This window comes from Myotis yumanensis, unplaced genomic scaffold (assembly GCF_028538775.1).
Source record: "Myotis yumanensis isolate MYYU_CA2020_CCGP unplaced genomic scaffold, mMyoYum1.0.hap1 SCAF_17, whole genome shotgun sequence".
In the NCBI taxonomy this organism is placed as follows: Eukaryota; Metazoa; Chordata; class Mammalia; order Chiroptera; family Vespertilionidae; genus Myotis; species Myotis yumanensis.
Genome location: NW_027223768.1, coordinates 39,806,855 through 39,829,314, shown reverse-complemented (window position 1 = coordinate 39,829,314; position 22,460 = coordinate 39,806,855). Strand labels below are relative to the sequence as shown.

At 53.3% G+C, this 22,460-nt stretch overlaps 1 protein-coding gene and 1 pseudogene across 1 annotated transcript in view; one reads left to right on the top strand and one right to left on the bottom strand.

The window, feature by feature from the left end:
- The first annotated feature begins 222 nt into the window (after nt 1-222).
- Nucleotides 223-3,118, top strand: LOC138995756 (SOSS complex subunit C pseudogene; annotated as a pseudogene).
- The window catches only part of GPR161 (G protein-coupled receptor 161), a 35,264-nt gene continuing 15,619 nt past the window's right edge, over nt 2,816-22,460 (bottom strand). Inside the window, exons 3-6 of the mRNA XM_070396446.1 lie at nt 19,450-20,174; nt 14,014-14,118; nt 6,023-6,142; nt 2,816-5,083 (exon numbers count right to left, since the gene is read on the bottom strand). Coding sequence (XP_070252547.1) covers nt 4,818-5,083; nt 6,023-6,142; nt 14,014-14,118; nt 19,450-20,174 — 1,216 coding nt within the window. The 3' untranslated portion in view covers nt 2,816-4,817. The remainder of the gene's footprint in view (nt 5,084-6,022; nt 6,143-14,013; nt 14,119-19,449; nt 20,175-22,460) is intronic.

Sequence of the window (22,460 nt, the reverse complement as noted above, 5' to 3'; positions counted from 1 at the left end):
TTTTCCTCCAGCCCCCCAGGGTTCACCTTGGGGTTCTGCACGCACTGGGGTAGCAGCATGGACTCCTGTCCCTGCACTGACTTCCTCAGGGTGGAGGATCGGAGAATCTGAACCCAAGAGCCACCGCCACGCAGTCACTGTCCTGCGGGACGGAGCTGGCTGCAGGGCCCAGGCCAAGTCTCCTCCGGGGCGTCTCTTCTGGGCCGGGAGGTCGAGCTGGTGCCGTGACACGGGGTCTGCACCAGGCCCTAGGCCATCACCTTGGACAGACACTGTGCTCCTCAGACCTCTGCAGCTCCCAACGCCCCACACCTTCCCCTCCTCTCGCGCTCCCCTTCCTCACCACATCCCTTCCATCCCAGGTCTTGTGCTGCTCAGCAAACAGGACCATTCCCACTGCAGAAGCCTCAACACCTCTGACCTAGGATAACAGCTCCTGAGGGGTCCCTATGAGACAAGAATAGGACACCTGCCTAGTCATGGACAAGACCCCAGTGGCTCAGCACCACTGTGTCCCACGTGTGGTGCCGGGAGCTTTAATCCACGTAACCTCCCGTGGTGGGGACCTGCATTCTACGTCCCCACAAGAAACAGGTTATGAAACCTCACAGATGAGAAAACCGATGCAGAAAAATGAACTGGCCCAACACCACCCAACTACTCAGCAGCCGCGTGGGTCTGAACCCAGAACTCAGCCCAGCCAAGTCCGCACTGTTCCCGTGTCGCTCACGTGCACGCACACGGACATGGAACGAGAGCCCTCAAGGGCCTAACAGAAGCCGCACAACAGGCACAGAATTCTCCACCGTCAGGCACACAGTAGGTGCTCAGCACCTGCCAGTTCTGGGCTTGCCCTCATAGCCACGCACCCTCAGTTCCTCCCAGACAGAGCAGTGGGGCCAGAGCTGGACATCAGAGCATATCCTGGGCTCCGTCCAGACACACGCCTCATGCGCAGGTGTCTCAGCGAGTCCGGTGGAACGTATTTCTGCAGCAACCCCTAACAGGCTAAGATCTCTTGCTGCATGGAACACGCTTCTTCCCTCCTGCCACCCCCTCCGCCCCCGCTCCCTGGCTGACTGCAAATACTGATTAGTCTCACTGGTCGCTCAGGTGGACAGAAGCCACAGCAGCTCCTGGGATGAGAAAACGCGTTAGCACCAGGTGGCCCTGGTCTTGGTCCTCAGCCCTGCCTCTTGGCAGTTGCTTAAGATCTCATAGCTGAGCAGGGGCAGAACCTGCCGCCCCAACAGGGGTCACACGTGTGAGCAAGCTGGGTGGTCCTTCCAAGGTTGAGGACCAAGGTGGAGACAAGTTCAAAGCCAGAGCTCTGCTGAGGCAAACCTTCAAGTGTTTCCTTAGCGCTCCCCACTGCTGCCACCTGGTGGCTAAGGTGCTGAACTCCAGTCTTCCCAGGCCAGGAAGCCCAGTGCTGGGGGGTGGGGATCCCAGTGCCTCTGGGTCATAACAGCCCCAAGCCTGGAATTTGGGCAGGCACAGGACAGGGACCATCAAGTGGCGATCTCAACGAAAGGCGCAGAGATGGCAACAGCCCTAAACTCGGTCCTGTCACAACCAGAGACGCAGGACAGAGGTTGTGGACAAGTGGCCAACAGTCCCACCTGCCACTGTCCATGTAGCCACTGCACAGAGGTATAAAGCGATGGGCCTGGGTTCCAACCTGCACTAAGGGCAGGGTCCTCAGAAATGCCTCTTGGGGTAGAGCTGCACGTTGCGCTAGGTTTGCCTGTCTGGAAGTGGTCGCGCCCCCTCGGAGAGCGCGATCCCACGGTGAGGCCGTCCCTGGCGCACTCGCGTCCCCGGTGATTGTAAAGTGCTGACCACTTGCCACTGAACATAGTTGAAACAGAAAATAGGAAGATGGCAGCAAACCCTTCAGGACAAGAGACTTTCATAAAGAGGCCTAAAAGTGAGAACTAAGAAAATCTCCACTCCCAGAGATTGACTGCGCAGGATAGAGGTTTTCAAAACAAAAATAGAGTTGCAATCTTGGCAGAATTGGACAAAGAGAAAAGAAAATTACTAATGCAGAACCAATCTTCAACAAATCATCCTGGAGCTAGCATCGCACTTTCGAGACCCTCTCTTAATAAGGACTCCCGGGATCACGCTGAGCAGCAGCATATTGCGGCCCAGCAGAAGGCAGCGTTGCAGCATGCACATGCCCATTCATCTGGATACTTCATAACTCAAGACTCCGCATTTGGGAATCTTATTCTTCCTGTTTTACCTCGCCTGGACCCAGAATGAAGAAATTATTTGTAATGACATTGACTTTGTAATATCAAATGCCAAAGCTACTATCGTTCAGTGCTATACAAGCTGTGACTTTCAGAATCGGTGAACTTAATACTTTTTACTTCCTTAAAAGAAAGCCCACAACATCTAAAACACGCTGGCAATACAGTGCACTGCATTGTTTCTTTGCCCTCGTGATCGTGTGCCTGACTGGAGCTGACTCCCTTGACTGCCATGCTGCAAGGAAGCCCAAGCTAAGCACGTGGAGAGGCCATACGGTGGAGCACTGAGGTGCCAGACATGTGAGTGAAGCCACTTTGGACCTTCCTTCTCAGCCCAGCCACCAGCTGAATGCAGCCAAGCGAGTGACCCCAATTGATGCCATCTAGAGCAGGATTGCCCAGCTGAGCAGAATTTCCACCGAATTGTAAGAAATAATAAATTGTTGCTGTTTTAAACCTCTTAAAAAAAAAAAAAAAAAGAAATGCCTCTTGGGAGCTTCAGAGCGCATGGGCCTTCCCACCCCTCCCCACCCACCCGGCTCCCTGCTCCTCCTCCCGTCCTCCTTTTCCCAGGCTTCATGGCAACTGAATTCTCGATTATGCAAAATATGGTTCTAGCTGCCAGATACCCTCCAAGGCTTGGTTCACACTGCCACCTCCACGGAGCTACACGGAATAGTCACCTCCCCCGGAGCTCACAGTTCTCTCCACAATAATTACTCGGCTTTGCTGTTTACCAGCATCCGTATCCCCCAGGTCCGTCCCTAAGTGAGTGTGTAAACACGTTCATGCCATTGCTCACGGGCCGAGCTTGGTGCTCTGCACAGGTGACGTGCGGGGCCTGGAGATGAATAAATGAATGGTCCTCAGTAGAAAAGAAGGAAACAGTGAGTCCTTCTGTGACGTGTGGCATTTCCAGATAAGTTTAGATTTAATCCTAGTAAATCCCAGCTAGTCTGCGACCAGCCAGTGCGGACCTGGGGTCTCAGGACTCTCCCTCGAGCCCGCCCAGTGCAGCCCAGGGACACGCACGCCAACCCCCGGGTTCCCAGCCAAATGTGCTGCATCAGAAAGGCCTCACCAGCGAGCCCTAGGTCACGCCAACGAAGCGGTGAAGGTGGTCGCCCTGCCCGCCTCTGTGCAGGCCAGTGGTCAGGAATATGGTCCCTTTACAACTGACAAGTGCTAGGAAGATTAGAGAAAGGAGATAAAGCGCTCTGACTGAGGAATGCCACGGAGTGAGAGCAGCCTGACTTGCCCGTCTCCTTAGCAGAACCCGCAGGTGAAGATGCCTCTGCTCCTTCCCTCCCACCCAGAACCGACAGCTGGCCTTCAGCTAATCACCACGAAGGTGCACGCTGCCAGGTCTCGGCAAAGGTCTTTGCAAACTGCAGACTGAGGACCAGCTCCAAGGGTTGGGGCGAGGTGTAACCATGTGAACCCACTGCCCCCCTGGGAGGCGTCTCTCCTCCATGCTGGCCCCTTGCAGGCCGCATTCTGAGCAGACAAGCCGGGGAGCCCACACGCCCAGGCCTCAGTCTCTGTCCGCAGTCACGCAGAAGCTGTGCCAACATGGGCCTGTGGGTCCCTTTTCTTTTCCTATCTCTAACTTACAGAGAACATCAGAGATCGCAGCTGGAAACGATCTTGAAGACCATTCACTCTGACGACCCACTCCCTCATCCCATCTCCCCGGCTGCACACAGAGGTGCTAGGAAGTGCAGGTGACGTGAGGAAGAAGAGGTGGAGCTGGGCGGGCGTGCAGGTGCTGGCTCCGGCCGGCCGGCCGAGTGGTTTCTATTCTGCCTTATCTCCTGTCAATCACACTTTACACACGGCGTCCGGAGTCCTCCATGAAGGGATTTCCTCCAGCGACAACAGTGTCTCCCCTGCTGCTGGGCACCACGGCCGTCCAGGCGTGTCCTAGCCGAACAGTATAATTCTTGGAAATGAAGCATCCGCCTTCCGCTCCTTCCTCCTGTCTGTTATAGTGGTTTCTCTCTCCCTTCTTTCGAAATAGCAAAGAATCAGTGAAGAGGGAGGTGGCCTGGGGCTGCCCCCGTGAGCACTAGCAGGTGGCTCCACCGATGCCAGGTCATACCCAGCACTGAGGCCTGGGAACTGCGTGGGGGCCCTGCTCCTGGGTTCTCTAGGGACCCCACATGGCCTGCTTCAACCATGCAGAAGCCTGGGGTGCCCTCCGCCCCAGTGCACTGGAAGAGCCCCCCTCCTGAGCCTCTCTGGGGGGACAGTGAGTAGCAGATGTGAACAAAAGAACATGACCTGCCCTGGGGTTCCCCCAGCTGGTCTTAGGCCCCATGGGTGCCCCACCTCCCAGAAAGCCAAGCCACACCTCCATTTGCTCTGCTTTGTGCTTTTGATGCCTCTGATCCCTTCACTGGGATCTAGGAGGAGCCCGCGGGTGGGCTCGCAGACACGGAGTTCCTGGCCTGGACACAGTTCTCGGTGTTTTTTCTGGTGGCTGCACCCCAGATGCCGTTCCTACCCGAGTTCCCAGGGCCCCGGCTCGGTGGGCTGTGGGCCAGCCCGAGGCCCTCATTTCTGTTCTGCAGCTGGAATGTTCCCCTCCTCGATTTTTTGCAGTTGGAGTCTCTGGCTCCCGAGGGCTCGGCTGCCTCCGCTGCCCCCAAAGCCGGCCCCTGGGATGGTCCGGGCCACCATCAAGACCCCAGGCAATGCCTCCTCCCCAAACAGGTTGATTTTGGCTTCCGCCTCGATGGCTTTGGCCAGGCTGTCTGCATAACTGTCCAAAGAGGTGTGCACGTCGGCCTTCACGTGGAGGATGGGGTTCTTGGCAGCTTCTGAGGGAGACAGAGCAAGGTTAGCGAGGGGCCAGACCCCTGTGGAGGGCGCACGTTTCCCAGTCTGGTTGCCTCCTAGGGCCTGGGAAACATAGAAGGAGTTAGCTAACCTCAGGTCCTCTGCAGAGAGAGGGTCATGGTGCACCTCTTGCTCCATAGGGTTTCTGTGATAAACCATTCTTGCCAAGATGCTTAGCCTAGGCCCGGCTCACAGAAAAGGCTTGATCAATATTTTCTATTAACCACATTCACATTTTACATCTTTGGAAGAGGTCTTTGGCCGTTCGGCTCCCTGGAGTGTGTGATGTGGGTGGTTCTAAACTTCCACGGGCTGAGTGCTGAGCCAGTAGGGACGTCTCATCTCTGAACTGGCCCAGATTCCCCAGTCAGGACAGCCTCAGGGTCGGCAGGATACCGCGGTCCAGGAGCCCCACCCAGGACAGGACCCGACAACTAATAGAAGAGGGAGGAGTGTGGGTCTGCTGCTCCCCTCCCCCCAAGAGCTTTCTTACTGTGAACCTCACTGCCTACTGTCCTCCTGACACGTCTCGGGAACAGTGCACCCCCTACTCCTCACATGTGCTGAGCAGGCGACTTCCACCCACTCTTGGGGGTGTGGGGGGAGAGTGGAGGGGCCCTGGGCTCTGCCTCCTTGCACTCATCTGGGAAGACGAAGTCGGTCTGAGCACCTGTGTGTCTACGGAGAGTGTGACAGCCCCTGTTGGCCCAGCTTAGAAGCTTCCAGATCCAATGGCTGGGAAGCCCAAGGACTCGAGGGAGACTGCAGGGTTGGGAGTGGCACGGGGTGGGTGTGGGGGTTGGAGAGCGCAAAGGTGGGAGGCCTGGTGTGCTGGATGGGGACGGGGATGAGCCAGGAGTTCTCCTAAGACCACTCCCTTTCCCTGTGTTGTCCGGAAGCTGTCAGCCACAGGCACCAACCTTTGATCTTTTCTACTTCATCCTCGAACGTCACCGAGCTCCTCCTCTTGGGTGGTAAAGCGGAGTGGAGGGGAGGCTGGTCATCAGACGGGTAGTCTTCAAGCAGCATCACGTCCGTCCCTAAGACCAAGGGCAGGTTGCGCACATGGAACGGCCGTCCCAAGTCCTCCTCGCCGCCTCCTCCTCGCCCACCGCTCTCAACCCCCTTGCATCCCTCTCCCCCATTTATTCCAACCCACAATCCAGTGCAAGAGCTGCTCTGCAGCATGTGCCCAAGAAGTGAACACTGTGCCATCCTATTTCAGGGACTGGGCGGGCAGCCATGGGGCCTCTTCCGACACGTAAGTTACAGCAGTGCTGTGCAGGGCTGGGTGTTCGGGCCACAGCGGGCACACGCAGTGTCCAGTGGGCAGGACCGGGGCTGGCGAGGGGAGGAGGGCTGCGTGGGAGAGACCGCCCCAGTAAAAGAGCCTTGTGTTCTGAGTGATTCCTCTTATAGTTTGAATTTCTATCAATAATTACTTTAAATGTAAATGGATTACACAATCTACAAGAATAAACTCAAAATGGATTAACAGCTTAAATGTAAGGCCTGAAACCATAAAACCAGAAGAAAAATAGGCAGTAAACACTGTGGTTAAAATACATTGCACTAAGTAAACATTTAAAAAAATGTTTTGTTTTTCAATTACAGTTTACATTCAACATTATATTAGTTTTAAGTGTATGGCATAGTCAGCACACATTTACATAACTCACAATAAGTCTTGCACCTACCTGTCCCCACACACAGTTACTGCAATATTACTGACTACTAGAGGCCCGGTGCACAACATTCGTGCACTGGGGAGTGGGGGTGGGGGGGTGGGTTTCCTCAGCTCAGCCTGCGCCCTCTCGCAGTCTGGGACCCCGGACTGCCGGCTTAGGCCCGCTCTCCCCCGCCCCCCCCCCACACACAAGGTGGAAGAGGCTCTCACCACCGCTGCTGCACTCGCCATCCGTGAGCCTGGCTTCTGGCTGAGTGGCACTCCCCCTGTAGGAGCACACTGACCACCAGGGGTCAGCTCCTGCATTGAGCGTCTGCCCCCTGGTAGTCAGTGCACATCATAGGACCAGTTGTTCTGCCATTCAGTTGATTTGCATATTAGGCTTTTATTTTATAGGATGTCCTCTTGCTGCACACCACAGCCCTGACTAGTGCTATGACTGCCATTTTGTACTTCTTAACCTCCTCACCTTTTCACCCAGTCCAACCCCCCTCCCACCTAGAAACCACCAGTTTGTCCTCTGTCCCTATGAGTTTGTTTTTGCTTTGGTTGGTTGTTCTTTTAGATTCCATATAGGTGAAGTCATATGGTATTTGTTTTTCTGTCTGACTGATTTCACTTAGCACACTTCCCTCCAGGACCATCCATGTCGTCACAAAGGATAAGATTTCATTCTCTTCTTTGGCTGAGTAATATTCCATTGTATATATGTACCACATCTCTATCCAATCGTCTATCAATGGATACTTAGGCTGCGCCCATATCTTGGCAATTGTAAATAATGCTGCAATGAAAAATGGGGGTGCATATATATTTTCAAGTTAATGTTTTTGGTTGTTTTTTATATATATATACTCAGAAGTGGAATTGCTGGTTCATATGGTAGTTCTACTTTGAATTTTTGAGAAACCTCCATACTGTTTTCCATAGTGGCTGCAACAATGTATAATCCCAGCAAGAGTGCACGAGGGTTCCCTTTTCTCCACATCCTCCCCAACACTTGTTTGTTGATTTATTGATGCTACCCATTCTGACAGGTGTGAGGTGAAACCTCATTAGGGTTTTAATTGGCATTTCTCTGATGATTAGTAATGTTGAGCGTCTTCCCATAAGTCTGTTGGTCATCTGTATGTCCTCTTTGGAGAAATGTCTATTCAGGTCCTTTGCCCAGTTTTTAATTGGATTTTTTTGTAGTTGTTGTTTGTTTTTTGGTAAGTTATATGAGTTCCTTATATATTTTACTTATTAACCTCTTATCAGATGTATTATTGCTGAATGTTTTCCCCATTAGCTAGGCTGTGCAAAACCTTTTTAATTTTATGTAGTCTCATTTGTTTATTTATTTATTTTGTTTCCCTTGCTAGAGGAGACATATTCAAAAAGATATTACTATGAGCAATGTTAAAGTTTTTACTGCCTATTTTTTTTCTAGCTTTATGGTTTCAGGCCTTACATTTAAGCCTTTAATCCATTTGAGTTTACTCTTGTAGATTGTGTGATACATTTACATTTAAAGTAATTATTGATAGATAATGTAGTTATTGCCATTTTATTATTCATAATTTTTATTATTCATGTTTTTATCTTTTTTCTTCTTTTGCTTAAAGAAGTCCTCTTAACATTTCTTATAATATTAGTTTGATGGTGATGGACTCCTTTAGCTTTTCTTGTCTGTGAAGCTCTTTATCTGACCTTCAATTCTAAATGATAGCTTTGCTGGGTAGAGTAATCTTGGTTGTAGGTCCTCCCTTTTCATCACTTTGAAAATTTCTCATGCCACTCCCTCTGGCCTGTAGTGTTTCTGTTGAGAAATCAGCTGACAATCTTATGGGAGCTCCCTTGTAGGTAACTAACTGCTTTTCTCCTGCTGCTTTTAAGGTTCTTTGTTTTTAACCTTTGCCATTTTAATTATGATGTGTCTTGGTGAGGGCCTCTTTGGATTCATCTTGTTTGGGACTCTTGGCACTTCATGGACTTGTATGTCAATTTCCTCACCAGGTTAAGGAGTTTTCAGTCATTATTTCATCAAATAGATTTTCAATTCCTTGATCTCTCTCTCTCTCTCTTCTTCTAGTACCCTTATGATGCAAATGTTGTTACACTTGATGTTGTCCCAGAGGTACCTTAAATTTTCCTCTTTTTAAAAAGTTATTTCTGCCTGGCCAGTGTGGATCAGTGGTTGTGCGTCAACCTATGAACCAGGAGGTCACAGTTCAATTCCTGGTCAGAGCACATGCCTGGTGTTATGAGCTCGATCCCCAGTAGGGGGCAGAAGGGAGGCAGCTGATCAATGATTCTCATCATTGATGTTTCTATCTCTCTCTCCCTCGCCCTTCCTCTCTAAAATCAATAAAAAAAAATGTATTTAAAAATAAATTAATTAATTAGTTAAAAATAAATTCTTTCTTTCTGCTATTCTGAGTAGGTGTTTTATGCTACTTTGTTGTCCAAATCACTGATTCAATCCTTTGCTTCCTCTAATCTGGTGTTATTCCCTCTAATATATTCTTCATTTCAGCTATTATATTCTTCATTTTTGACTGGTTCTTTTTAAAAATCTTTATTGTTGAAAGTATTGCAGATGTCTCCTTTTTTCCTCCATTGACCTCTCCACCCCGGTCCCTCCTCCTCTGCAGACCTTCACTGCCCTAGTGTCTGTGTCCATGGGTCATGCATATACGCATTTAAGTTCTTTAATTAATCTCTTCCACCCTTCCCTCTGAAATATATCAGTTTGTTACATGCTTCCATATCTCTGGTTCTATTTTGTTCATCAGTTTATTTTGTTCACTTGATTACATGTAAGTGAGATCATGTGATACTTGTCTCTCTCTGGCTGGCTTATTTTACTTAGCATAATACTTTCTGGGTCATTCCATGCTGTCTCAAAGGGTAATAGATCCTTCTTTTTTATAGTTGCAGAGTATTCCATTGTGTATATGTACTACAGCTTTTTTATCCACTCATCTACTGATGGGCACTTGGGCTGTTTCCAGATCTCAGCTATTGTAAATAATGCTGCTATGAACACAGGGGTGCATACATTCTTTCTGATTAGTGTTTCAGACTTCTTAGGATATATTCTTAGAAGTGGGATCACTGGGTCAAATGGCAGTCCCATTTTTTAATTTTTTGAGGAAACTCCACACTGTTTCGCATAGTGGTTGTACCAGTCTGCATTCCCACCAGCAGTGCACTAGGGTTCCCTTTTCTCCACATGCTCCCCAGCACTTGTTAGTTTGTTGTTGATAGTCATTCTGGTAGGTGGGAGGTGATGTCTCGTTTTAATTTACATTTTTCTCATGATTACTGACGTTGAGCATTTTTTCATATGTCTCTTGGCCATTTGTATGTCCTCTTTGGGAAATTGTCTATTCAAGTCTTCTGCCCATTTTTTAAATTGGATTGTTTGTGTTCCTTTTGTTGAGTTGTATGAGTACTTTATATATTTTGGAAATTAACCCCTTATCAGATATATCATTGGCAAAATACAGTCTCCTGTACAGTGGGTTCCCTTTCATTTTGATGCTGGTTTTCTTTGCTGTACAGAAGCTTTTTAGTTTGGTATAGTCCCATTTTTTTTTTTTGTCCTTTGTTTCTCTTATCCTAGGCGATTTATCTGTGAAAATTCTACGTGAGCTGTCTGATATTTTGCTGCCTACATTTTCTTCTAGGATTTTTATGATTTCACAACTTACATTTAAGTCAAGTCCATTACCCATTTTGACTTTAGCCTTGTGTACGGTGTAAGTTGGTGATCTAGTTTTCTTCCTTCCTTTCTTTCTTTCTCTCTTTCTTTCTTCCTTTCTTCCTTTCAAGTTGGTGGTCTAGTTTTCTTCCTTCCTTCCTTCCTTCCTTCCTTCCTTCTTTCCTTCCTTCTTTCTTTCTTTCTTTTTGCATGTACCTGTTCAATTTTCCCAACACCATTTATTACTGTATTTATTCCATTGTATGCTCTTGTCTTCATTTATTACTGTATTTACTCCATTGTATGCTCTTGTCTTCATTGTCAAATATTAATAGAGCATATGGCTTGGGTCAATTTCTGGGCTTCCTGTTCTGTTCCATTGATCTATATGCCTGTTCTTGTGCCAGTACCAGGCTGTTTTGATTATGTGGCTTTGTAATATGACTTGATATCCGGTATTGTGATCCCTCCACCATTGTTCTTTCTCCAGATTGCTGCAGCTATTCAGGGTCTTTTTTTGTCCATATAAATGTTTGGAGTGTTTGTTCTAGATCTGCATTGAATCTACAGATTGCTTTGGGTAGTATGGCTATTTTATTGATGTTAATTCTATCAATCCATGAACACGGTATATTATTCCACATGTTTATATCTTTTTCTATCTCTTTTTTCAATATACTGTAGTTTTCCGAGTAAGGATCTTTTACCTCCTTGGTTAAGTTTATTCCTAAGTATCTTAATTTTTTTGTTGTTGCAATGGTAAAAGGGATTGGTTTTTTTAGTTTCTCTTTCCGAGAGATTATTGGTGTTTAAAAATGCCACCGATTTCTGGCTGACTGGTTCTTTTTTATGTTTTTCTACATCTTTGTTAGAGTTCCCACTGAGTTCATCTAATCTTCCCCTGAATTACTGAGCATCCTTTTAACCAGTGTTTTGAACTCTGTACCTGGGAGATTTTTTGCCTCCATTTCATTTCATTCCTTTTCTGGAGTTTTGCCCTGTTCTTTGGGACCTGTTTCTTTGTCTCCCCATTTTGGCTGCCTCCCTGTGTTTGTTTCTATATATTAGCTAAGGCTGCTATATCTCCCAGTGTTTGCAGGATAACCTTACATAGTAGGTGTCCTGAGAGGCCCAATGGTGCAACCTCATTGGTCACCTGAGCCAGGTGCTCCAGGGGTGTCCCTTGAGTAGGCTGTTGGCATGTTAGTGGGTGGGACTGGCCTCGGGCTGACTACATGACTACAGCGGATGAGCTATTGTGCAGGGCTGACCCCATGGGGTTGGATTCACTTTAGTGGATTCTGGTCCCAGCTGAGTTCACCCTTTGGCTGTGTCATTTGTGGAAGTGGTTGGGTGGTGCTCTGGTGTGGTCCAAAGCTGACCACAGGGTGTGTTGATTCCGAGGCCTCTTGGGAGGACTCCAGTGCAGGCCAATGTTGGCCCTTCTGTGCCTGGCCTGGGCCACCTGGTAGGAGCTACAAAGTGATCTGCAGTTGGTAGCCACCTGAGAGAGGCTATGCTGCAAACAGGATGGCTGCCACTTGCTGGGCCCGGGACCGCTTAGCCAGAGGTCCGGGCATGCAGTGGCCAGATGCTGCTTTTCGGGAGTTTGTGGACTTTTGAGAGATTTTAGGAAAGTCTGCAGCATGGGCAGAGCCCGGCTGCTTGTGAGGAACAGCCGCTGGAAGAGGTGTGGGTGGTGCACACGGTGTGTGGGATGGGTCTCGGGGAGCCCCCTGGGGTGGTGAGGGGTGTGAGCCAGGTGGATGGAGACCCAGACTTGGCGCCTTTGCCTGTAGGCTGGGTGGGGTGAGGGCTCAACAAAGGAACAATGGCACCTGCTGGCACATTTGTCCCAGAGAGAGCTGCCCCTCCAGACCTCACCCAGAAACCAGACCATTTTGTTTCTCTGGTGTCCCCGGTGCTTTCTGAACTGCTTCCCTTTGCTGGAGCTCAGAGCAAGCGTTCGTGACCTCAGGTCCTTAAAGGGGACGCCTGCGTCTACAGCAGCCTTCCAAGTCACCCAGGTTGAGTCCCTGGTGATTTCACACCTGACACTGTGGGGACTCCTCTTCCTGGGACGGATGCTCTGAGCTAGGAGCCCAGCTTGGGGCTGAGACCCCTCACGCCTCAGTGGGCACCTCTCCACGAAGATACGCCTCCTGGTCCTTAACCACTGAGCGTGGGTGTGGGACCTGCCATTCCACGTCTCCGCCCCTCCTACCGGTCTCACTGTGGCTGCTTCTGTGTGTCCTTAGTTCCGGGAGTTCTGTTCGGCTGGTCTTCAGCTGGTTCTTCATGATGGTTGCTCTATACTTTAGTTGTAATTTCTTTTTTATACTTGAGTTGTAATTTTTTTTATACTTTAGTTGTAATTTTCGTGTGGCTGTGGGAGGAGGTAGGAGAGTGTTTGCCTACTCTGCCATCTTGACCAGAAGTCTCTCACAATCTTTTGACAGCAGAGTGACTGAGGAATAGTCCCCACACCACAACTCACCCACTCGAAGTGCATGCCGTCCGTCTCCCCCCAGGCTGAAAGCTCCAGGAGGTGGCTCACCACGGTTCTCTGGAGCCTAGTACAGTGTCTGGCCAAGGGAGGAGCTTGGCAAATATTTGTTGAATGAATGAATGTCAGAGTCTCGGGACCTCCGCTGGCTGTCTGAGACCTTCCCTTCCCTCCAATCACACAAGGGACTCGAGGCTACAAGGGACGGTGTGGCCAGTGGCTCACCCTCTGGGTTGTCAGGGGAGGGAGCGTGCTCAGGGAAGATTCTGCGACGGAAGGCCTGTCTCGGTGCCCGCCGTGCCTGCCCCCAGCGCCCCACGACACAGGCTCAGGAGAAGAAACCTCGGTCAAGGCAGAGATCTACAGCTGCCGGCAGCAGCGACGGCAGCACCGTGCCCGGCGGCTGCTGCACCGCCCAGGACTCCACGCGGCACCCTTCAGGCCAGAGCCCTGGGCGGAAACGCCTGGGGCTTCTCCAGCCACGTGGAGCCCTGGACTGGTGGGGACACTGCCAGTCTCTGCCCCTGGCCCCCACCCCAGGGCCTGGTGAGAGCCCAAGAACACGCTTGGCAGGGACAGATGTGGTACCTGCTTCCCTCCAGCAGCCGGGGGAGCCCTGGGGTGCACGGCCCCGGGGAAGACGGGGAGGATCTGTGGTGGCGAGGTGTCTCTTCCGGGGACAGGGGCGCAGGGCATGTAACGGTAGTGACAGGAAAGGGTATCTGCCCTCGATACAGCGATTGCCGTCCCTCATTCACAAATGGGGAAACCCAATGGTTAGCAAGACTGACCTCAGGCCGCCTGACTCAGCAGCCTCCCAGCCTACACAGGCCGGGGGTGAGGTCCCTGCTTTATAGAGAAGGAAACCGAGGCACGGAGGCTCTGCCAAGCTAAAAGCCCCGACGGGGAGCCCTGCCTCTGGCCCCCGCCCCCCCATGCCCCCCCTCCTTCCACCCGGCACAGGAGATGAGCGTCCACCAGTGCCCACACCGCATCAGGTACACGCGGGAGGCACCCGCCGCAGGCTTACCTGAGTCCTGGGAGAAGCTGAAGCCCGTGTCCCCCGTGCTGCTGCTGTGCCCCAGGGGCTGTCCGCCTGCCATGAGTGCCGTGAGGTGTGGGGACAGGCCCAGGTCTGAAAGGCAAAGTCGGCACTGACTGCACAAACCGCGTCTGCCCCACGGCCTTGACCCCCATTTCAGTGCCCTCCGCCTCACCTCCCACTCTCCTGTCCCCTCTGTTCTCCTGCAAAACACACTCTCAAGCCATTGACAGACAGGAAGCCGTGGCGGCCGCCCTTCCCACTGTGCCCTGTGCCCGCCCAGGGAGTCTGCATTGTGACATAGTTGACTGGGTCCCCAGAGGGGACCTCCCATGACAACTCAAACCAACAAGGCAGGTGGGAGAGGAGACGGGAGGTGAACTGTCCCGGGTGATTTTCCAGTTAAACGTGGAACCTGGGTGTACATTACCTCCTGAAATCCCACCTGAATGCCAAACAGGACTTTTTAAAAAGGTTTGCACCCCAGAGCAGGAGAGAATGCTTGTCAGCAGGAGAGGCAGTGGGTGTGACCCAGGAGAGAGCTGGGTTGGCGGTGGGAGGAGGCTGGTTCTCACCCTATGTCCCCAAAGCCCAGGAAGTGGAGGCCCCGGGTGCCTCTCCAGGCAGGTGGGCTCGACACATGTCTCTACAGGAAGCAGTGGGCCCAGTGTCAGCAGGAGAGGGGGGGACAGGAACCGAGCCTGGCCTTGGAGACCCCAGACAGAGCCCCGTGGACCCTGAGAGCTGGACACCGTGCATCAGCTTGGCCGGACCTGCAGCCCAGACGCCTCCCACCAGGGCCTCGTTATGAACCACAAAGGGAAGGCGCAGACCACAGGCCTGTGAGCAAAGCACTAGAAAGACACAGATGGGGGGATATCAAGGAAAGAAGAGCAATGGGCCTCAGAGGAGACAATGCTTAAGAAAACAAAAAAGTTGGAATTTTCTCTGAAAGTTGAGAAAACAATGAATCCATGGACAAGAGGCTGTGGTGACCAGGGAGGTAACAAAAAGGAGCTCTTAGGAATGAAAACCTGAGCTCAAAAGTCAAACTCTGATGTGACGAGGAAGATCTACGGCCTGGTAGACGAAAGGACCTGCTGTGAGGGGCCCCCGCTGTTCTCCCACAAACACAGTAGGAGGAAACTCCAGTCTGTACCTTTAACCTGGTTTTTCTTTTTTTAATCCTCACCTGAGGATATTTTTTCATGGATTTTCAGGGGGTGGCAGGTAGAGAGAGAGAAACATCCATGTGAGAGAGAGACATTGATTGGTTGCCTCTTGCATGGGCTCTGACTGGGGCGGGAGATCGAACCTGCAATCCAGGTTCATGCCCTTGAGTGGGAATCCAACCTGCAAGCCCTCAGTGCATGGGCCAGCCCTCCGACCACTGAGCCACACCGGCCAGGGCTTCACCTGGTTTCCTGCGAGGACAGACACACACTCTCCTCTGTTCTCTGGAGCCAAGAAGGACATGCGATGGTAGAGGGGAGGGCATGACATCCGGGAGTTGCACTCTTGCCCGGGGTTGGTGTGGTCGGCTGGGACGAGACCCCACACGACCCTCCCCTCCAGGGTCTTGAACCCAGAATATGACTGTGTCTCAGCAGGAAGCCTGGCTTGGGAAGGAGGCCGGGGACCGTTCACTGCCAACGGGGAAGGCTGAGGCCACAGTGGGTTTGGACACCGTCTCTGAGGCTGCGGTGAAAGCCAGGAACGAGTCCTGGTCTCCACAGGGGGACTCCCCGGAGCCAGACGAGCGTGGCTGGGCTGGAAGGTCTGGGAGCCGTGCAGCCAGGTGCCCTCCAGTCGGTTCACCCAGCATTCCCCCCCAGGGCGGGTGCAGTCACCCCGAGATTCTTCACGTGAAATAGCCAACCTACTGGGCTGGGCCCAATCCAACCCTTTTACACGTTATTTTAAAGGCACAAAGCGAGAGGCCCCAGGGGCCGGTCAGAAGCCGGGGGCAGCTGGAAGCCACTAGTGCCTGCGAGAGGCCATTCGCGGTGAGATGGGCATTCTGAAGTGACCCGAAGACTCTAGGTGGCACCAGGAACGGAACTGGGAAAAGCAGGTGGGAAAATTCAAAGGCTCCAGGGCAGCCCCTCCCTCCCTGCAGCCCAGGCCTTTCCAAGAGGGCCCAGGAGCAACCGTGTCCTCTGAGCCCACGTGGGCCAGTGTCCTGGTCCCCGGAAGACACTGGGAAGGCACTATCCCCGGTTTCAGGAGCTGCGAGCATCAGGCGAGTGGCGTTTGGATAGGCTGCCCTCCCCCGAGGTCCAGGCCACCCTCCAATTTCCTAGGGGAGCCCAGGGGAGCCTGCTAATGGGCTCTTCACAAGCAGAAGATACTTGGGTGGCTCAGCGGCAGCTGGCACCCCAGGGAGAACCTAACCTTTGACCCTTCCTGGGGGCAACAGAATGAGAAAACCAAAATGCATTCATTGTGGCTGAAATCTATGTATGAAACAGACATGACAACGTGTTTATAAAACTCCTGGCTTCCCAGAGTCAGCCGGGAGCTCCAGCTATTTCTGGAATTCCACTCTGCCTTTGCTCACAAGCGCTGTCAGGAAAAATAACTCCATGTCCTCGTCCGTAGGTTATAGCTTTGCAGGTGCCCAGGCACATGGAGACGCACAAGAGCAAGGCAGGGCCTCCGCGCTGTTTCCTGCTGGCTTCGGGATGGATCTTATTGTCCTTCTTGGCGCTTGATGACAACTAGTAGGGGTGCACTCTCTAGGGTGAGGGGGGGCCCCGAAGCAGGCTTGGGACAGGGGTTGAGGAGCCTCCTGCAGATCCAAGTTGTGCCCACAGAGGGCACTAGACCAGGGTGTGCTCAGCCTTGGCTTGGCCAGAGGGGCCAGAGAGGGAGGTGGAGGCCAGGTTTCCCCATCAGAGTCATTCCCAGCATGGACGGGGCAGGGTGCCGAGCTGGCGGGCACCGTATCCTGCGTTCCCAAGGCTCTTGCTGGTGCTGCTGGCCTCGGCCTGGGAGCCTCCGGGAAAGAGGCAACAGGGACCCCCCAGCTCCCATTCCTGGAGAAGGCCAACAACTTCTGTACCACACACTCTTCAACCCAGAGTCCTCCCACAAGACTGCTCTTCCCTCAATGAGCAGGAGACCGCCAGCTGCCTTGAACTTGCCAACCCAACCACAGCTGGTGTTTTCCGCCCGTTCTCACAGCCTCCCCAGCTCTTCCAGGGTAATTACCAGTGACTTGCATGGAGAATCTTGGCCTGAAAAGCAGACGCTTCTTTTCATTCTGTCTACCCTCTCCTCCTCCATTCCCTTTCCTCATTTTTCCCCCTTCCTCATTCTTAACTTCATTAAAAAAATGTAAAAAAAATTTTTTTTTGCCTAGAAGATAAGTGATTTTACAAAATCTGAACAAATATGCTAACCAGTGAAATAAAACCAAATCCTGGAGGTACTTGTGGCTCACAAGTCACACTTGCAAACATGATCTCGCAAGTGTCCTGGGTGGGCATTCCAGTGGCTGATACATGGGGAGATTTCGTTTCTCCTTTGGTCAAAATAAAAAGTCCCAGAATGCCTTCCTCTCTCCATCAACCCAGGAAATAAACCAGTGATGCTGGCTTACGTAACTGCCTCAGGGAACGGCGCTCCTAGCATCACTACCGTGAGCATTCGTGAGCATTAGGAGGGTTCTGTCGCTCCGCCCTGCCTGTTTCATGAAGAGGAAGACTCAATTTGAGTGGCGTGAGTTGCCCACAGTCATCCAGCAAGAGCTGAGAACTGCAGGTGCGTATGGGCTCTTTCAGCACCTGGTAAGTGCCCTCAAAATCTCTCTTCCCATAGCTCGTCCCGGTGAGGAACCCCTCACACATGACCCTAAAAATCCAGCTGCTCCTCCATGAGGACAACAGAGTAGTAACTGCAGGAGGCAAGGCCCCCTCACCCCCGACTCCCCCAAGCACGGGAAAAACAGGTGACAGTGGAAGGAGCAACAGGCCGTTTAACAGTAGCCTCCAAGCATCTCCTCTGATGTATTCATTAATGACAGACAAATAGTGGCTGTAGGTGGAGGAACCTGGCCGGCACCACCCTCCCTGCAGGGAGTGAGAGGCTGTGCCCCGCACCCCAGTTCACACACGGAAGCCCTCACCCCCAATGTGACGGCATTTGGAGATGGGCCTTTGGGAGGCGATCAGATGAGGTCGCTGGGGTGGGATTCTCATAAGAAGAGACCAGAGAGCTTGTTCTCTCCCACCCCTGCCCCATGAGAGCACACGGCAAGGAGACAGCCAGGCGAGAGCCGCACCAGAACCCTGCCGCCTGGCGCCTGGTCCCCGACTCCCAGCCTCCTGAACTGTGAGAAAAGAAATGTCTGCTGTGTAAGCCACCAGGCTGTGGTGTTTTCTTACAGGCACTCGAGCTGACGAAGACCTCGCCCAAGGGATGAAGGGCACCATGGCAATAAGGCACAGGGCCACACGTGCCCCTGACGTGATCACTAAGGGGCACGTGACCCCGGCGTTCCCGCCAAAAGCCTATAACCTCCTTCTGATCCCGAGATCACACACTGAGGGACTGCTACCGAACCCCTGACCAGCGCTGCACAGAAGTGTCCCTGTCACGGGGGCAAGGAGAGAACAAAGACGTGAAGAAGACAAAGGGAACGGAAGAGACGCGAGTGGAAAACGGCGGCATCTGAACCACGTCTGTTGTCAGTGGCAGTGTCACTGTCGGGGTTGGTGACGCCTGTGGTTAGGCAAGATGGTCACTCTAGGGGAGGCTGGGCTTTTCCAACCCTCCCAAGGCTAAATTATTTAAAATAAAAAGGTCTATAAAGGTCTGTCCCTGACTGGAGTCTTCCTGTGGGTCTCATCAAAGAGGACAGATGGTGTCCAGAACCTTGTTTGTCCTGAATCAGTTGTCCGGCTGAGGACAGCCTCGCAGGGACACAGAGTGGCATTTCAGTGTGTGTGTGGGGGGGGGGGGGGCTGAATTATGAGGGACAACCTAGGACACCCGTGACCTGGGACGAAAGGCCAAGGACATCTCAGGATGAGCAGTGAGGGGGCGGCCGCTGCTGTAAAGAAGTTGGAAGGAAGAGATTGGCCGAGGGAAGGCAGCTGGTGGTGCTGGGTTCCTTCCAGGCAGGGGAGCTGTCCCCTGGAGGCCAGGACCGCTGCCTGGGAGGGGAGGGTCAGGGGGGGCGGACAGCAAGCAGATTTCTGAACTCTGGCGCCCCCTGCCGTGCGCTGCTCAGCTCAGGAAAGCTGCGGGCATCACAGTGGGCCCTCTGGGTGCTCCTCCCCCAAAGGAAACCTGTACTTGGAGCCTGGAGGCCACAGCTGGTGTGAGACCTCGGCCAGCACCACGCCAGGGCGGCGGCGAGGACCTCGGCTGCCCCTGGCTGAGGGAGAGCATCCCGTTCCCGACCGGCTCCCTCGTTACCTGTGATCCTGTTGGAAATGCTGAAGAGCCTGGACGTCCTCTGCCGCTGGACGAAGGGCTCCCGGTAATACCGGTCCCCGCAGCACATGCCCAGCAGCTCCCTGCGAACCGTCTTGTTCCAGAGGCCGTAGATGAGGGGGTGGCAGACGGCGCTGGAGAAGCTCAGCCACGTGGCCCAGGTCTCCAGGCTCGGGGAGACGCAGTTCTTCCCCCAGAGGGCCTCGCAGGTGATGACCACCAGGTAGGGGCCCCAGGTGACCATGAAGGCGCCCAGCACCACCAGGATGGTGATGAGGGCTTTGCACTGGTTGGCGGAGTAGACGACGCCCTGGAAGGCGTTCCTCCGACTGCCCGAGGAGGAGGTGGAGGTGCTGGAGTTCTTGCGCCCGGTCCCCTGGGCGTCCTCCTGCCCCAGGACCACCGTGCCACAGTGCACCTTGCGGGCCTTGACCCTGGCCACGCGGAAGATGAAGCCGTAGCACACGAGCATGACCAGGAAGGGGAACAGGGCGCACCAGATCTGCCAGAAGGCCGTGTAGCCGGGCTCCCGGTGCCACGCGGCCACGCACATCCACTTGAACTCGTCAAACTCCACGGAAGACCAACCAAAGAGAGGCGGCAGGCAGCCGATGAGGGAGTGGAGCCAGATGTAGACAAGAGCCATCACGGCTCGGTTCCCCGTAATCTTCATGGGGTACACCATGGGGTACAGGACAGCGTAGTAGCTGGGAAGGACGGGAGGCGAGAGAGGATCAAAACAGAGAAAACACCAGGCTGGGCACGCTCCGCTTTCCGGGCGGAGAGCACCTCCCCACCCAGATCGTGACCGAGGGACACGCTGGCTGGGAGAGGACTTCCCCGAGGGCAGGGCACGCAGGGGAGGGGTGGCCACGCAGACGCCGCCTGGTGCAGGCAGGACGTGCGGAAGGACTGTGGCCACGAGCCTCACATATCACCTGTGCAGCCACCTCATCCACTAGGACCGTCTTGAGTCACTGGGGACCCAGCTCCGAGGTCAGCCCGAGGCTGCCGATCTCACATCTGGCCTGGACATGGCGTTTCCGTGTCCAGGACTGTGGTGTGGACAGAATCGTGCATGTGCCCCGGGCACAGACATCTGTTACCCTGGCGTCTGGGTTTACATCTCACAAGGCCGTGCGTGCAGTAGAGAGAGAAACAGGCCTCTGAGCAGGGGCGCCTGGCTCCACGGTGGCTCAGCCGTCTGCTGGCTGTGTGGCCCGGGGAAGCCGACTCAACCTCCCAGAGCTCTGTTCCTCCATCTGCGACACGGAGCCACAGAGCCTCGCCACCGATCTGTGCGAGGACGGAGTGTGCCCGCGAGGGCCGGGCCTGCACTGCACCACCCTTCAAAGGGCAGTGGGGGCCCGGCTTTCTCTGCCTGGCCACCCACTGCTCCCCTTCCTTCCTGAGGACGGGACGCCCTCTTGTTCGTGCTCCCGTAAAGCTGCTGTGACCACAGCAGCCGGAGTCCTGGGGAACGAGAAAGGCCGTTCTGGTGGTCACCTTGCCCGGTGACGGGTGGAGACACTGGCCTGGGTCCCATCATCCTGGCAAAGGAAATGTGAGGGGAGTTTGCCGAGGGCACTTCTGAGAACATTTCCTTCACGTTCAAAAAGAACCAAGGCTAGTTTCTTTGTTTCTGAAACACATGCGGCCCCTGGCCTCAGGCCCCAGGGTGGCCAGGCAGCAGGGGGGGGGGGGGGGGGGCGCGCGCCTAGAGCAGTGATGGCGAACCTATGACACGCATGTCAGAGGTGACACGCGAACTCATTTTTTTGGTTGATTTTTCTTTGTTAAATGGCATTTAAATATATAAAATAAATATCAAAAATATAAGTCTTTGTTTTACTATGGTTGCAAATATCAAAAAAATTTCTATGTGTGACACGGCACCAGAGTTAAGTTAGGGTTTTTCAAAATGCTGACACGCCGAGCTCAAAAGTTTCGCCATCACTGGCCTAGAGAATGCCAGCTGTCCTGGCTCCTCTGACCAACCCGCCTCGACATCGCAAAAACAATCAGGATGAATAACCGTCCTTTGCAGCACAGCCCTCTGGCTATCCTCAAGACGCTGTTAGTGTTAGCACTTTATGGCAAGACTTGGGCTTTATTGTGACAAATGGTGTTTATATCCCTCGCTGACTAAGGTTCTGGCAGGAGCAAGTCCAGCCGTGACAGTGAGTTCTCCCAGCTGCGTCCGAGCCCCGTGGGCATGCCCAGCCCGAGGAGCCCCCACAGACCGGCCAGAGCACTGCCATGTGCCTCCACACCCGCCAGGGGTTATTTGGTTTCAGGGGGGTTTGGGGTGGGGGGGAATTTATATACATGGAAATGCACAAATCTGCCCCTCTATCATTTCCGTGTCTGCCACAAAAGATGGATTTCATAGATTTGAAACTTCATGTTTGAAATTTAAGCCTCATTCAGGCAGGTTCAGAGGAAAATGGAGAAAAGGGCAGGATCCCCCGCGGGGGAACGCAGGTGAAGTGGGGGGGGGGTCCCTTTGCTCCCTGTACCCTCAGCTGTCTTCTGACGGCCTCCGTTTGTTCTCCAACAACTCACGCTTCGCCTGGAGCCCAAACAGGCCTTCTCCTCTGAGGCTTCCTGATGTCACCTGTTGCTGAAAGGCCACCGGGCACATATGGGCTCCAACGCTCAGCTCCCCTGCACAAGACCAGTGACCTTGATATGACCCTGGCTTTAACAGGAGGCTCCCCGCCCCAGGGAGCACAGTAACTCATGCTGAGCGTGGCTTTCCTCACCGGAACTGACAAGCCGTGGCTCCAGCTACTAGTACTTTCCCTGATTGGAACGCGGCTGAGAGCTGGAGTTCCATCTGGCGTGAATGACCGCCGGCTCCCTTCCCTCAACGTCCTCCCCTGTGCGGACAGCCGCCAGGACTCTGGCCTTGGGCCTGGCCTGTGCCCTGGATGGACAATCCAGTGACCATTTGTCAGCTAAAACCCTGGTGGTCCCAAGGGAACCCGGGG